The following is a 14925-nucleotide window of genomic DNA, read 5'->3' on the forward strand; positions in this document are numbered from 1 at the left end:
GGCCCGGGAGAAGGCGGCCCCACTTCCCCTCAGGCCCGCCCCCACCGTGACGGTCTCCTGCTCCCGGAGGTGCCCCCGCCCCGCTCACCTGGGTGTAGAGCTCGGCCAGCGCCATGGGGGCAGAGCGACGGCTACTCTGTGTGGCCCAAGGGGAGAGACGTGGTGCGACAGGTTCCGCAAAGAGCAGGTGTCCGAGGCGCCGCGGTCCGCCCCCGAGGCGTGGGGAGGTGGCCCAGCCCGGATCCCGGGCCTGTCCCACCCGGGCACTGCCCTTCACCGTGGTGGAGGGAGGCGGTTCCCCGCTGCTGGCACAGCGAAGGCGCTAGGCTCGCCTCAGTGACCCGCGGCACCCAGTTTGAAGCATTCGCCACTGTGTGGGGCTTTCCATGTGAACAGCTTGCACGCTGACTGCTAACTTTGACGGGTAAATAAGTGTAGTGGAGATGAGGAGCAGTCCCAGTTACCATACTGGCAAAGCTGGCACCTTGGCTACATCTTTAGGGATAAGGAATAATGGCCACACTAGCTGCCTGCGGCATCACGAGGGGTGCCATTCCTGACGGAGCAGGGAAAAACAACAAATATTAATCACCTTCCTCGAAGACACCAGGAAGGAATGCTCTAACCAGCTTAGAAAAATAAAAGGGATACCAGAAAGTATTTAATAGGCTTAGGGCACTAATAGGCATTATATTTAAATATGCTTTATGAGGAAGAAGATTTGAATAAGCGTAGTTCCAGCCCTCCCTGCCTGCCTGATACCACAGAGCTGGCATGACAGAGAAAACAATGTTTTAGCAAAGCACAAATCTTATTTCATTATTTAAGTAACATTTAATATTTGGTAACAAAATATCCTAATAGAAGTGGGTTATGTTGAACAAAGTATTTCCAAATAGGCACCACATTTTGTGGGCATACTGCTGGTATCTGGGTGTGTATTTATACAATCCTCAGATTTTAACCAACTCCCTTGGCAGTCAGCACTAAACTACCCATGAAGGTAGAGGGAACCCGTGTGATTGTCTGGGGACTATGCCAGCACGCATCTTAAGAACAGCCAACCAATCAACCAAAAAATCCAAAGCAAACCTTACAGTTGCATTTTTATTTGGACATTTTCCAGTGATAGCTATTAGGCTACAGTTTTTATGATGCATACATTTACTAAGTACAACAACAGACACTACAACAGATCAGAGCTCAGGTCATTCTGACGAAGTTTTGGTTTTCATCTATGTACTGTAGTGGTATTGAGTGAAAACCTATGTTTAAAGGCTTTTATTTATCACATGAAGTATCAGCATCTTAAAAACCCAAGTGTTCACTCATAGTTTTTGTATGGTATTTGAAATGTGTTCAGTTCAAATCACAAATTACACAGACCTCTAGACTGCAAATGCTGGTGTTTCCAAATTGGGAACCAATGCTGATGGATATCAATCCACCTTTCAACACTGAGGTTGATCTTAGTTTTGGTTTTTTTTTCCTGTGATAGATTAATTGCATTTAACAGACTTAAGCACTCTGATGTTTCATCCCAGGCTGCAGTCTGAGAAGCAATTTTTCATCATCTGGATAGAAGACGGTGACCTAAACAGCAGAATAAAATGATCACTGGAATAAAAATATGCCAAACAGAATGAGGTAATTATTGTGCAAAATCTCTAGAATAACTGTATATATTTCTGAGGGGGTCACTGACAAGTATTTTTCCAGCATCTGATAAAATCTATCATAGCAACAGATAATAAATTAAAATACAAAAAAAGATATGTCCACGTTAAAAGAGTCTAACCATGATTTAAGGGAGAAAAAAAAAATAATTAAAAAAGGTGTTAAAGTAATTCTGCATGATGTCCCATGGTTGAAGAGATAATTAGTCCTAAGGTGAAAGATATATTATACATTGACACTAAAATTTTACTTCTGAAAAGTGCATGTAAAATACTGCCGTGTAAAACGTTAGATGAATTACCGACTACACATCTATTCCAACTGAAAAATATCTTCCTTTAAAACATGTCAAGCAGCATATACTTTTAATGAGATATAAAAGTAATACCAGTCAAACCACTGAGTTTAAGGGTAATACCTATAAATTACTAAACACTACTTTCTTTAAGGAAACGAGATACACTAAGGCTTTTTACAGGTCAACAAACTTAAAAAAGAAACAAAAACACATTTAGCCATACATTTTAAACACGCTAACGCTGAAGTAGTGGATGCATTTCCTGATCTACAGTATGAACATACTGTAATGCCAATTGTTTGGTTTTCAGTAGGAGAAAAAAAATTGTAGGTTAGCATGTTCTCACATACTTTCTTTCCTGACCTTGTTATTGGTTACATTCTCACGAGTACAGTACCCCCTAACAGTCTGAAAACTACATGATACCTTCTTGGAGCCACTTGGCAGTAGCCATAGCTTCAGAAATCAAGTAAAAATAAAGTGTTTGGTATGCCACACACAGGAGAAGCTAAACAACTTAGCAAAGACCATTCAAAACATTTATTCAATGCAGTATTAAAGTTCTCAGGAGTACTGACATGATCCATCAAACATAATATGGGGCATACACGTTTGAAAATAAGATGACATGAGCATCTTAAAATGATACTGACAAAGTTCAGGTTGTCTTTACTACTGATTTTAACAGCCACACAAACAGCATGTCTACCTCTCAAGTAAAACAGAACTGAAATGTTTCAGCCTGCTTAACAGCAACAATTTTCTGTGCCTTTGCAGGCAAATCAGTACCAAGTAGTCTAATAATGTACCTCTAGATTATATCTCAATATTGAAAAAGAAAATTGTGTTAATGCTAAGTTGCTAATTATTATAATACATAAAAAATATTGCACGATGCAATTGAGCAATGTGTGTGGCTTTTTGTTTTTGCATGTATATTTGTGCCATACACCACAAACTACCTGTTTTAAAGTTCAGAACTGGAACTTTAAGCAAGGCGTCTGCTCTTACGTTGCACATTGTGAAATGTGAATTCTAAATAGCAGATCCCAGATGCGCGTGAGAGAATCATCTTTCCTGTAAGATGTGCAATACCCAAAATAACTCAGTTTCTCATTATGTACTCTGGATCTCCAATCATTAAATCAGCCTGAATCATAGTCAAATGACAGCATCATAGTCAAAACCTACTTAACATTCTTGTAAGTCAACCGTCCAAAGAGAGAGAGCCTCGGGCTACTGCAGAAATTTTTTAGTAAAGGTTTTCCTCTCAAATTCCAGTTTGAAAGAGTATTTTTTTTCTTTTTCTTTTGTTCTAAGTGGCCACAAACCAAAAGTGATTATGCTCAAAATATACACTGTGATCTCTGGGTTCTAAACAAAGGAGGAAATCTAAATAAATACTGAAATCATTACTGACCTCTGTTAAATTTTCTTCAAGATGCTGTGTTTGTAGTTAACTACTTTTAAGGACAACTAAACGTGTGATTACCAGTGTGCTACTTGTGCTTAGTTATCATTTTCCTCTACAGGTGTTATTTGATACCATTTGCAAAAATCCAGTTAAAATAACAGACTGCATCAGACTATAAATAAGGTTGACAACAAAAAATGAAGTATCTTATTTTTAGTGCTTAGCATGATACTGTCATACATTTGAAAGAACACAATGTGCAGCAGCAATTTAGTACGCTCTGTAAACCACAGTACTAACAAATGAACACCTAAGTTATAGCATATAGTGAGCTATAAGACCTATCACTAGAATTTATGTCAAACTGACATAAATAAGGAAGTGGTTTAAGAAATCATTTTCTATATTGCCAGTTTGTGTTTCTCCATTCCAGTTTTTACAAATAAAATGTAACAGGCTCCCCAGTGACTGTGTATTCTACTACAAAATGCCTTACTTTCAAGTCCTCCATGTTCAGGGCTGTGACTGTCCCTGTTGGTCCCTGCCTATGAGAAGATTACATATGGAGTTTAATTTACACTATTTAAATATGTTACTAAAGATCTAAAAATGTCTCTAGGCTGCTGAAGACACCATTGTTCTCCAAGCTCGATTTCCATATGCTGGAAATCTATGAATCAGTGTTGTCCTTATAAATGAGAGTGGTAAGCCCTGGAATGGGTTGTCTAGGGAGGTGATTGAGGCCCCCGTCCCTGGAGGTGCTTAAGACCAGGCTGGATGAGGCTCTGGCCAGCCTGATCTAGTGTGGGGTGTCCCTGCCCATGGCAGGGGGGTTGGAACTAGATGATCCTTGTGGTCCTTTCCAACCCTGACTGATACTGTGATAAATGTAAAGACTGAACACAAATGTACACCTTTCTATTAGCGTTCAATCTGTGGTGCTGTTGTGTAGTTTTCCAGCTACTTTTACTACACATTTGGGCATTTTGAGACTGTTCACAAAATGTGTTTTCAGTGGATTACTGTATTTTAATGGGTAAAGATACCAGGCAACTGATTCTCCATTTAACACTGACAGTACATCCTTGAGATCAGACACGTGATATGAAGCCCAGGCCTAAGCTGGCTGGGATCTGAATGGTTTCTAAAGCTAGAGAGGATGGATTAAATGGGAAAGTAACAGGAAAGATGTGTTTAGCATCCATGAGCAACTGAGGAGAGTCCTTCCTGTCTCGGAGACGCATCTGCAAAAGTAAGAAAGCGATTACATTAACATATAGCATGGATAATAATTTCGCAAAGAGGTAGTGTTTCATCTGTGCTTATGGACACATGTGAGTGTTTACATACACAGATATGTGTAAGCACAAAAATCTGTCACCTTTCAAAAATCTGATACACACTGACAGGGCAACTAACATTTTCATGCAAGTCTGGAGGCAATACATTGTAATCGCTTAAAGTTTTAGGACAGACCTCCCCTTTTCAACATAGCTGAAAAATGACAGCTAAAAAGCCTCATTTACAGCAGGTTTCAGAACATATTTCAGGGCACAAACTATTTTGGCTCATCACTCAGTTTCTTAGAAACAGTCAGAGGATTCTTGATTAAAAGACGTAGCCATACCTGTATTGTACGTATAAATGACACCAAGACTCTCTCTTCAAACTCATTGACTGGAGTATACAAATTCAGAACTTTTACAATCTGTGAAGAAGAACAAACATTTTTAGGTTCACTTTACTGATGAATCAACAGATGCATCTATGGTTAGTAATAATCATAATATACTTTTAAATTTAGTTATTATTCTTTACAAGTTTTTGGTGTTTTTTTTTTGCTTTACTGATTCATACAGAATTCTATCACCCGCTTCATGCTATGTTATGTGACTGCCTCCTTCAGAACATGTGTTCTGAAGCATGGTTTAAAAAAAAATAGTGGAACTTCTCTGTACAAAATCTAAGCTTTCATAAGTAGAAGTCATTATCTGTTTCCTGAGAGACATTTGGTTCAGCCTTCTGAAGGGAATACAGGGGATACAGTAACTTAACACGTTTTTGCAGACTCTGAGACAACAGCTCTGTTTGAACTGTCAATTAACTGGATACTAACTCTGATGGCAGAAAGATAATTTCCTAGTACACTAGGCAGAGCAGTCTCGAGTACAGAGATGTCTTTGAGTGAAGAGTTTTCTCCAAGGATTTTCACAGAGAGACTATGCACAGTACTACACACTGCACAACCTACTGAGCTTCCTCCCTTTTCTTCAAAACTTATCTTGAACATCAGACCTCAAAAAGGTCTGGTCCTTTTTTGACTCGTCCAACTTAATCGGTTTTAGTTGTACAAATGCAAAACAAAGGAAGAAATCTGTGTGAAAGCAGTGCAGGCAGGCAAATCAAACACCATCAGAGCAGAGAATTGATCAAAAATGACAGCAGAACAGACAATGACAGTTTGCTTGCTTACCTGGGCAGTAGTCAGTGCGTTGCACATTGAACAAATGGCTTCTGCATCTTCATCTGTTTTCTTTTTCACTTGCAACAACTGTGCAGCCTGGATAAGGGGTTCAAGTGTTTCTTTAGCCCCACTATTCATCAGATTTTTATCACGAAGCCATTCTTCCAGTTGACTCACATTGTATCTGTACAAAGAGGTAAGGGAATCAGTACATTAACATGTGATTATGGCTAAATCAAAAGGACATGCAATTTCTCCTTGCCAGTGTTTCTTCTTTGTCCTTAAATGTTTTTCTTTCACACTCATCATTTTGCCTTCACACTCATTTCTCCTATTTAAGGCAGGAAATTTTGTTTTTCAAAACCATTAGCAACTATGACCAAAGACTTCCATTACCTAGTTTTTTTCATACACATCTGTTACTATTAATTGTAGGAATGTGATGAGTATAGAAGAAAAGCAAAAGAGATTTTGTCCATGCAAATATAGGGAGGCTTTCCATTGTTACGTAAGGGACTGGAATGCCCTGGCTAATTTCCTGGCATATGCCAGTAGAACACATTTGGACAACTGATGGCAAATGCAGGAACAAATAAAATGGCTTTACTGCAGGATGCAACAAACTACAATCTGGATGAACACAGCAGGTATCCACTGGGCCACGGGCATACAAAAAGCAGCAGGCACGGCTGCTATTCTTCTCTAAAAGCTGAGGAAGCATCTACTAGCATTGCATCTACAGTTCTGACTCTTGCTTGATTATGAAATACTTTTGCTTTGCTTCTACCACACAAACACTTCCAGCATCTGCAACTCTGTGTGTGTAAAAATAAATGCTCAAAAGGTATCTGCTAGTATGTTCAGTCGTATCAAGAGTTCACTAAGATTTCCAGCAGCACATTCAAGAGAAGTATGACATGAGCTCTCCCACCTTATCTGCATTCCTTTGCTCCATGAGCACATGTCCTTGCGCAGGAGAAGATTATTGAGTGTGACAGCCCCGATGATGTAGAACATCTGCTTGACGACCTGTTTGATCAGCTCTGGATCCATTCCATGCTGACACATCACTGAATGGAAGGAGTTCAGCTGCCGAATGATGGAGTCCAAAGTGTAGGTTCCTTCATCAGCAATGCTGGATGTTCTCTTCCGCAGCCCTGTTGGTTTCACCCCTGAGACACCTTGGATAGTCTCATGCTCCAGCATTCCTGAAACTGCAAGTGATTGACAACATTATTGTAACAGCTGAAACCTGCTGATGCACGAGCATATTGAGAAAGACAACAAAACATTTACACAGAAAGCGCAGGCTGGGCTTTCTGCAGGCCACAGCATGATTTCCAACAAATTCGTGTCCCACTATTTCTGCAAAATCTACATATACAGAGTTTTTACAAAGATTGAGCACTTGTGTTTGAAAGGAAAGTCTAACTCTAGCCCAGTAAAATATTTTTTTTTCCCCTCCCATGGTCATATGAGTAGCAGAGTCAGCAAACCAAGAGCTCTTCTATTCTTCTAAATGTTGTGGTCCAAAAGCATAATGAAAATCTCTGTAAGAGTACTTTCTGACAAGAAAAATCAGAAGTAATATCAATGAAAACAATCTCTCTGAATGTCAGCTCATCGCTGCTAGCTATTTCACTACTAATTTCCATGGGATATTTCCCAACAAACAGGGTGACAACATACCAGACTGTCCTAACAGTTTCTTGATATAAATTCATGATTTATGACAAGCATGAATGAGATGTATCAATTTATTCCGTCACTGCCAGAAGAACCAGCCACTGCTTGGCTTCCCCTCTAACCCAACCTGCCTGGTGTTTTGGTTGTAGAGTGTGAAGTTTAAGGAATTCAGCCTGGCCTTACCAATCATTGGTTGCAGAATGTTTTCCAAGACTCGGACAAGTTGTTGGTAGATCTGAATAGCCAAGTCACTCAGTACCTGTCTGTATTCCGCTAAATCAAAATTGGTGAGGCAGTGTTCGTTTTGCCGAGGTGTGTTATGCTTCATAAAGCCCTGAATTCATGAAATAAGAGAAATGATTGCTTCAGTGGAATAAAGAAATACTACACAAACTCAGTATTTGTATTTTTTTCATGACAAAAAGGACAATACTTCCATAATAATAGCTACAGCCCCTCAAAATATGAACTTCTGATTGAGGCTAATGATAGGTTATGCCATACTATGGTTAAAGGGCTGAACATGGCCTTTTTTGTAGGAAGTGCAGTGAATCACTCCTAAAAATATAGTGGCAGCAGCCAGATTCTTCTACTTAAATCAGAGTTGGCACTTTTGGGAGCACAGTGTTATCTAGCCTCTGGGCCCCCAGCCTGCAATAAAGAGAATCTGGTTCAAATCTCCCTGTTCTTTCCACTGATGTCATCACCATTATTCCAAAAGCAGTAGACATTTTAAAAGACTTTTACTAGATTTTGAGGTATTTCAGGAATTTGTTAGACAGTAGCACTTAATACTACTATTGCAGAGCAAAAGGAACCATTGAGTAGAAGCACTGCTTACCTCTTCTCCACTGTATTGCTTCAAGCAGTGCAAAAATCGGCAGGTGTTAGATAGCCAGAAGGACACTGTTTCAAAGTCTTCACCTCTTTTCTGAAGATTAAAAATAAACACATTTCAACAGACTAGTAGGAAGAATAAAACAATAAATTGTTAGATAAATGATTAAACACTTTAAATCTTCTTGTAGCTACTCAGATTCTCATGCTTTGTGAAACTTTGTGTATTTCAGTAATATATTAGACGAGCCCATGTTTGGGCAAAACACCATTACATGCCCTCTCTGTTTTCTCTAGTGTTTTTCAAGAGCTTTCAGAATATGATTTCCTCCACAGATAAGGTCTTTCTGTGTTTTATAGACCCATCCTAACTGCTCTGTGCAGAAATTAAGGGGACACAGTCTCAAGCTGTGCCAGGGGAGGTTTAGACTCGAGGTGAGGAAAAAGTTCTTCACTGAGCGAGTCATTCGTCATTGGAATGTGCTGCCCAGGGAGGTGGTGGAGTCGCCGTCCCTGGAGGTATTCAAGGGGAGACTGGACATGGCACTTGGTGCCATGGTCTAGTTGTGAGGTCTGCTGGGACAGGTTGGACTTGATGATCCTTGGGGTCTCTTCCAACCTTAGTTATACTGTGATACTGTGAAATGACAGTGCAATGTGACTGTATTCCTAAAACAGCCACTCTGTGGCACAACGGCTTGTGGAGGGAGGATGGGAATGATGCAGAGCCAGCAGAAGGGGCAGAGAACAATTTGGATTTGATGAGTGTCACTTACATCATAACCATTTTGGCAGCCTGATATGGAAAACAAAACGATAAACCTTCTTCACCAAATGGCACATGTATATTAGCACATGCTGAGTAATTAAAATTTTCAGAGCTCTGTAGCATGCACTACAGTCACTTAAAAATGTCCACAATTTTCTATGAATATCTAACCTCCTCTGGGACTGTATAATAAACATTTTTTCAAAACATGTAGGCTTGATTAAATGCTTGTCTTTTGAGCACATCTGTCTTGTTTAAAAACCAAACAACTCCATGCAGCATAAAGCATATTTATGCTTTATTAGTGCCTTCAAGATGCTCCTGGCCTAAACTTTCCTTGCCAATTCATAGCATCATAGAGTCAATAAGGCTGGAAAAGACCTCAAAGATCAAGTGCAACCTGTCACCCAAGACCTCATGACTACTAAACCATGGCACCAAGTGCCACGTCCAATCCCCTCTTGAACACCTCCAGGGACGGGGACTCCACCACCTCCCTGGGCAGCCCATTCCAATGCCTAACAACTCTCTCTGTGAAGAACTTTCTCCTCACCTCGAGCCTAAACTTCTCCTGGCACAGCTTGAGACTGTGTCCTCTTGTTCTGGTGCTTGTTGCCTGGGAGAAGAGACCAACCCCCTCTTGGCAACAACCACACTTCAGGTAGTTGTGGACAGCAATAAGGTCTCCCCTGAGCCTCCTCTTCTCCAGGCTAAACAATCCCAGCTCTCTCAGCCTCTCCTCATAGGGCTTGTGCTCGAGGCATCTCACCAGCCCTGTTGCCCTTCTCTGGACACATTCAAGAGTCTCAATATCCTTCTTAAATTGAGGGGCCTTCATTGCAAAGACTTTAGGCAATAGCGTATTACCATCAACATGATCTGGAGGTGAAGTAAATAAGGAAATCTGTAAACCAAAACTGCAAATGAAATACTTCTATTATGCATTCTGGCAAATCTATGCTATTATATGGATAAAATGCTATGAATGTCATCCCTTGCTTGTTAAGACAACTTTTTTGTGACTTCAGTGGAAGGAGTTTACTGATCAGAAATCCAGATTAAATTAATTGAAAGCCTTTTCTTCACTCCTCTACCAAAAAATCAAAAGGGAGATTTAAATTAACATTTTTCTAAACCCAGCAGGCTAACTAACCTTCAACACTTTTTTGATGCCGTTGATCGTGGACGTCAGCAACGACCGCACTTTTTGGTCGTCGTTAAGGTAATCCGCATGGCGTACGCACATGAACAAAATATATGCTGGTAGTCCTGGAATCAGGTTGACAGCTACCCCACGTGGTTTCAGCTCTTGGGAAAAACAAACACACATTGTTTTTTAAGTGTAAAGTAATTGGAGAATTTGATATGAGGTAGCGGCGATTCCCCAGTTAATAGCACACATACATCTGTATTAATATGGCCAGTGAAAACTAAGAACAAAACTAAGAACAGCCACTTCCCTGGTAAAATCTCAAAACAGAATAAAACCCCCATAACTATCTGCTAAAAAATGTGCAGACACATTAATGTGTTCTATACTCACCAGGAAAGATGATTAGATTATAACAGACATTTCAGAATTTTAGATAAACTGAACACTGCCCAAACCAAAATAAGCAATTCATTCCATAATGCCAATTCCGTGTTCTTATCATTCATTTTTCAGCATGTGTGGGAGCAGAGGAGGCCATAAATGATAAAGATGCTTACCTAAAATAAGATTCTTGACCAGTTTTTGCTCATCCTCCTTCTTATATTCCAACATCCCTTGGAAGTCTTTTTCTTTCCGTGGAATGTTAACTGGACGAATAGGTTCATCAATGATTTGTCCAGGTGATATGTTCTCCATCTGGCCCTCTTTGGATAGAAAACGAAAAGAAATTCTATGTTTACAGTGAAACCCAAGGCATAGCAAAGGAAATTACATTTCTAAGGAAGAACTCCAGCATAGAGAAATGTGGGGTTTTTTGGTTCAAGGTAGCACTTAACAACAAAAATCCTATTAAACAAAATGATGTTGATAAATGTATCTTGGAGTGGCATTCTTCCTCTGAAGAAGAATGGAAGCATGTGAATAGCATCCATTAATACAAACTTACTGCTGATTTCCTAGATTTTATCACATGGAAGGACAAAGGCAAAGTGATAGTTATTAATCACTTAATCCCAGACTCATGCTGCAAAGGTCACTGTTAATTGTTCTGCAAAATGGCAGATTATTTTTTTTAGGTGGTATGGAATATGGACTATTCCCTTGGTTAGTTTGGGTCAGCTGTCTTGGCTCTGTGCCCATATGACCTCCCACCCCCAGCTTACTGAGGTAGCAGAGAGGGACAAAAGAAAAAGCCCTCACATATGCTCTGTTCAGCAACAGCCACACACCAGTGTGTGACCAACACTGTTTCAGCCACAAGTCATACAGCATCATACAAGCTGCTATGAAGAACATTAACTCCATCCTAGTGGAACATACTCTACTTTTCTAAGTTAATTAGTTAATAGACATGGACAAAACTAAGTTTTCAGAAGCACTTTCCCACTTGGTATTGGGTATGGATACTATTGTGATTTGTCCACAGTAGTAACCAAATGATATTGAAAGGCTTTTTACATGCAAACGTAGTTTGAATAACCTTTCAGAAGGATGTATGAAACATCCACCTTGTTACATACAGTGCCTCACAGAATCCTATTCAACATCTACACCCAATTAAGCTGCATGTTTGTTTTTGAAAAGCAGAATTCAGCTTCTTCCCATGGAAGCTACACGCTCCTCTGACAGCCTTTCTTGTTGCATGCAGTTACAAACTCCTGCACATCCTGTATATGTGCTGTGTGTGTGTGCACCTGTCCAGCGGGAAAGAGAATGCAGAAAAGCAAACTGAAGCTCAAGGAGAGCTCCCATCAACTAAAGCATAATATACTCCTGTTAACCCAGGTTTAACTCGGTATTGCTATTCCTGGTACCACTGAAGACTACACAATCATTGCTTTCAGTCTTAGCATCCAATAAAACAACTGACTAAGCTGTAAGCTTGTTTCTGCAAAAAGCAGATGACAGTGAAAAGCTTCTGAAAGGTTGGGACCAGGATTATTTAAAAAACAAATTAATACTTAAACTTTATAAGATTATTAATTGCTTTCAGCCATTAAAATTACTTTATTTATGCAGAGACATGATAAGCTCTCAGTCTCACCAGCCCTAAGGCTACTCCCACTAATGCTCATAAAAACAAAATTCACTCAGTCCATATCTCAGTATAATCATATTGAAGTTTGGCCAGCAGCTCCAAAAGGAAAAGTCAAGCAGAGAAAGTCTCTTTTGTCAGAGACATTTTTTGCTCCAGTGAGAGAGAGATTCACATTCAAAGGAAACCTGGCTAAGTTACTTCTGCATGGTTCATATTTAGTATTGTTTGTGTCTTGACAAAAGCAGATACTGTCTTTGAATACACAAACAGCACAAGTAAGATTCCTTTATGTTCACATGGTTTCTACCTTCAGAGAAACATCAATCTCCTTTACTCATCACTTCAAAAGATGGCTTATAAAAGGAACACACTGAGCTCTCAGTGTACCTCCTGTTTCTGCAATCACTTAACAAAGGCTAATGTTACTGAAGACTTCATGCCCTCCCAACTGCTAAAACTGGTGGATATGATGACAGTGGAATCACAGAAATTCCTTCTCTCAAAATACAAAAATACCTTCAAGTTCACCAATCCTCTTAGTAAGTACTTTCAACTGTTTCTTTAACTTGCGAACAGTCTTGTCCTGCTTTTCAAGCTGTTCCATTAAATCCTGTAAATTAAAATGAGAGAACAATTAAGTTATGAGAAAGATCCCATAATGTGTGACAGAGACAAAATCAGTGCTGTTAGAATTACAAGGCAGTGAAGAAAGCTGAACAGTGGTGCCATCCTCTGGCTGAGTTTTGCAAGCTGGTACGCTGCCTATAACACAAGACAAATATTGCAAATGTTATTAAATTGTGTGCAGCACGACAAAGACAAAGCTCTTAGGCAGGTATATTCTGCAGACACGCAGAGCTAGGTCGGTGCTTGTGGCAGAAGACATTTTGCTACAAACACATCTCCCTAATGCTTCCTCCCTGCTCTTTTAAATGCCTCACAGAAATAATTTTCTTTGTTATTTAACAGCTAGCCTGTATTTCTGCATCATTTATTCATGCCTTCAGGACTGACTCCTTAGTCAGACCTATCCATTTCATAAGATGACAAGAGAGAGCTCTGCAGAAAGACCATAACTTGCACTCAAATTTACCAAACTCAAAGATCCAAGCATACATTTCTTGCAATGCTCTGCCACTTCTCTATTTCTTGCTGTCAGCACATTTCATTACACTGAAACTAGCGTCTTACACCTTTTTATTCTATACCTGAAAAACAACTAGCACCTGACACTCCTACACTTGCAATAACCCTGAATTTTTCTCCCCAGAATTCTATCTTGGAGTAATTCTGTGGCCTATGGTAGTGCATTCATAAAGTAATCATGTAATTAAGAAAGGGTAAGTCTTTCTAAAGGAAGCAAAACCCTCAAGCTCAAAACACCTGAAAGTCATTCAAGGTTAAGGGTCTGAAAGCAGTTTAAAAGAAAAATGCTCTTTCATAAGCGAGACTCTTCATGGTACTGGTGAGAATGTAAGGGACCATGAGCTCCTTGCATCAAAAGCATCATCTGGGAAACAAGATTTTTTAGCACAGCATGGGCAACAACTTAGAATTAGGAACAAATTGTCCTTAACCCTGTAGAAAAGAGTTTACAATCCAATATAAAATATTTGAGCAGTAAGATATTAGGCCTGTTGAAAGAACAGAATCAAGGCCGTTGTTGACATTCAAAGTAGCATTCAATTTTGCAACAGAAATCCTCTTAAAAACACAATACATGTGGTAGTTTGGGCTGGGTGCCTCTTGCTTCTGCCACACAGGATGCACCTCTGGTGCCCTGGGTGTCCAGCCCAGTTGGTGGACACAGGAAGCTGTGTATTTCATTCCCATAATGTCCTGCTCCCTATAAATCTATCAGCAAGGTCTCATGCTTTCTCTTTCTTCCCTTGCTGCTCCCATGGGAGATGCTCCCTATCTGGTAATGGAAGGGGAGTTATCTCAAGGCCTCTTGGGCCTGGCTAGGCCTAATGCCAGGAGGTGAAGGGGGAAGGGCAATCACAGATCTGGCCAGCTGAGATTAGCCTAACAGTGCGGGGGAGGAAGAAAGAGCCCTGGGGGTTCTGGGTGTACCCTCAGGTAGGGAGAAGGGGAATGCTGGGAGGCTTTTGGGTATGCTGTGAGGGACTCTGTATGCTTTGGAATCTCTTGTCACTGCGCTTGTAGCTTCTGTAAAACACTCACTGCTTTTCCATTTAAACTTTCCATCACTTCTGCAATCCATTTGTCTGAGTCTCATTTTTTTCCTGCCCCTGGTGGGAGGCAAGGGAGGATCTGCCTCAACCTGAGACAATACATTCCTTGTCCGATATAACAATTTCTCCCGAAATTAATTACAAAAAAACATATGTAAGTCCAACAGACTGTTTCAAATGTATCAGTGAAGGGGTATGATTTCTGAACAAGAAGTATTTGAGGTTCTTTCTATGATTCCTGTAAATAAATTGAACAATTTTCTCACCTTATTAATGATATTCTTCCAAGCTTACATATGGTGCTGTCTTTAGTTATTATGGAAATATTACTTCAAATTTTATCCTTCATATTTTGCATTCTTGAAAAAATCTTAAAAGGTTATGTAGTTTGATT

At 40.0% G+C, this 14925-nt stretch overlaps 2 protein-coding genes across 2 annotated transcripts in view; both read right to left on the minus strand.

The window, feature by feature from the left end:
* MYO5C (myosin VC) overlaps window positions 1-135 on the minus strand; it is a 41140-nt gene extending 41005 nt beyond the window's left edge. Inside the window, exon 1 of the mRNA XM_054168841.1 lies at window positions 89-135. Coding sequence (XP_054024816.1) covers window positions 89-115 — 27 coding nt within the window. The 5' untranslated portion in view covers window positions 116-135. The remainder of the gene's footprint in view (window positions 1-88) is intronic.
* Window positions 136-1095: 960 nt separating this feature from the next.
* Window positions 1096-14925, minus strand: part of MYO5A (myosin VA) — a 103051-nt gene continuing 89221 nt past the window's right edge. The window contains exons 31-39 of the mRNA XM_054169295.1: window positions 12853-12946; window positions 10856-11002; window positions 10299-10453; window positions 8381-8470; window positions 7723-7873; window positions 6785-7067; window positions 5863-6037; window positions 5017-5097; window positions 1096-4633 (exon numbers count right to left, since the gene is read on the minus strand). Coding sequence (XP_054025270.1) covers window positions 4481-4633; window positions 5017-5097; window positions 5863-6037; window positions 6785-7067; window positions 7723-7873; window positions 8381-8470; window positions 10299-10453; window positions 10856-11002; window positions 12853-12946 — 1329 coding nt within the window. The 3' untranslated portion in view covers window positions 1096-4480. The remainder of the gene's footprint in view (window positions 4634-5016; window positions 5098-5862; window positions 6038-6784; window positions 7068-7722; window positions 7874-8380; window positions 8471-10298; window positions 10454-10855; window positions 11003-12852; window positions 12947-14925) is intronic.

The sequence above is a fragment of the Dryobates pubescens genome, chromosome 17, assembly GCF_014839835.1.
Source record: "Dryobates pubescens isolate bDryPub1 chromosome 17, bDryPub1.pri, whole genome shotgun sequence".
NCBI lineage: Eukaryota > Metazoa > Chordata > Aves > Piciformes > Picidae > Dryobates > Dryobates pubescens.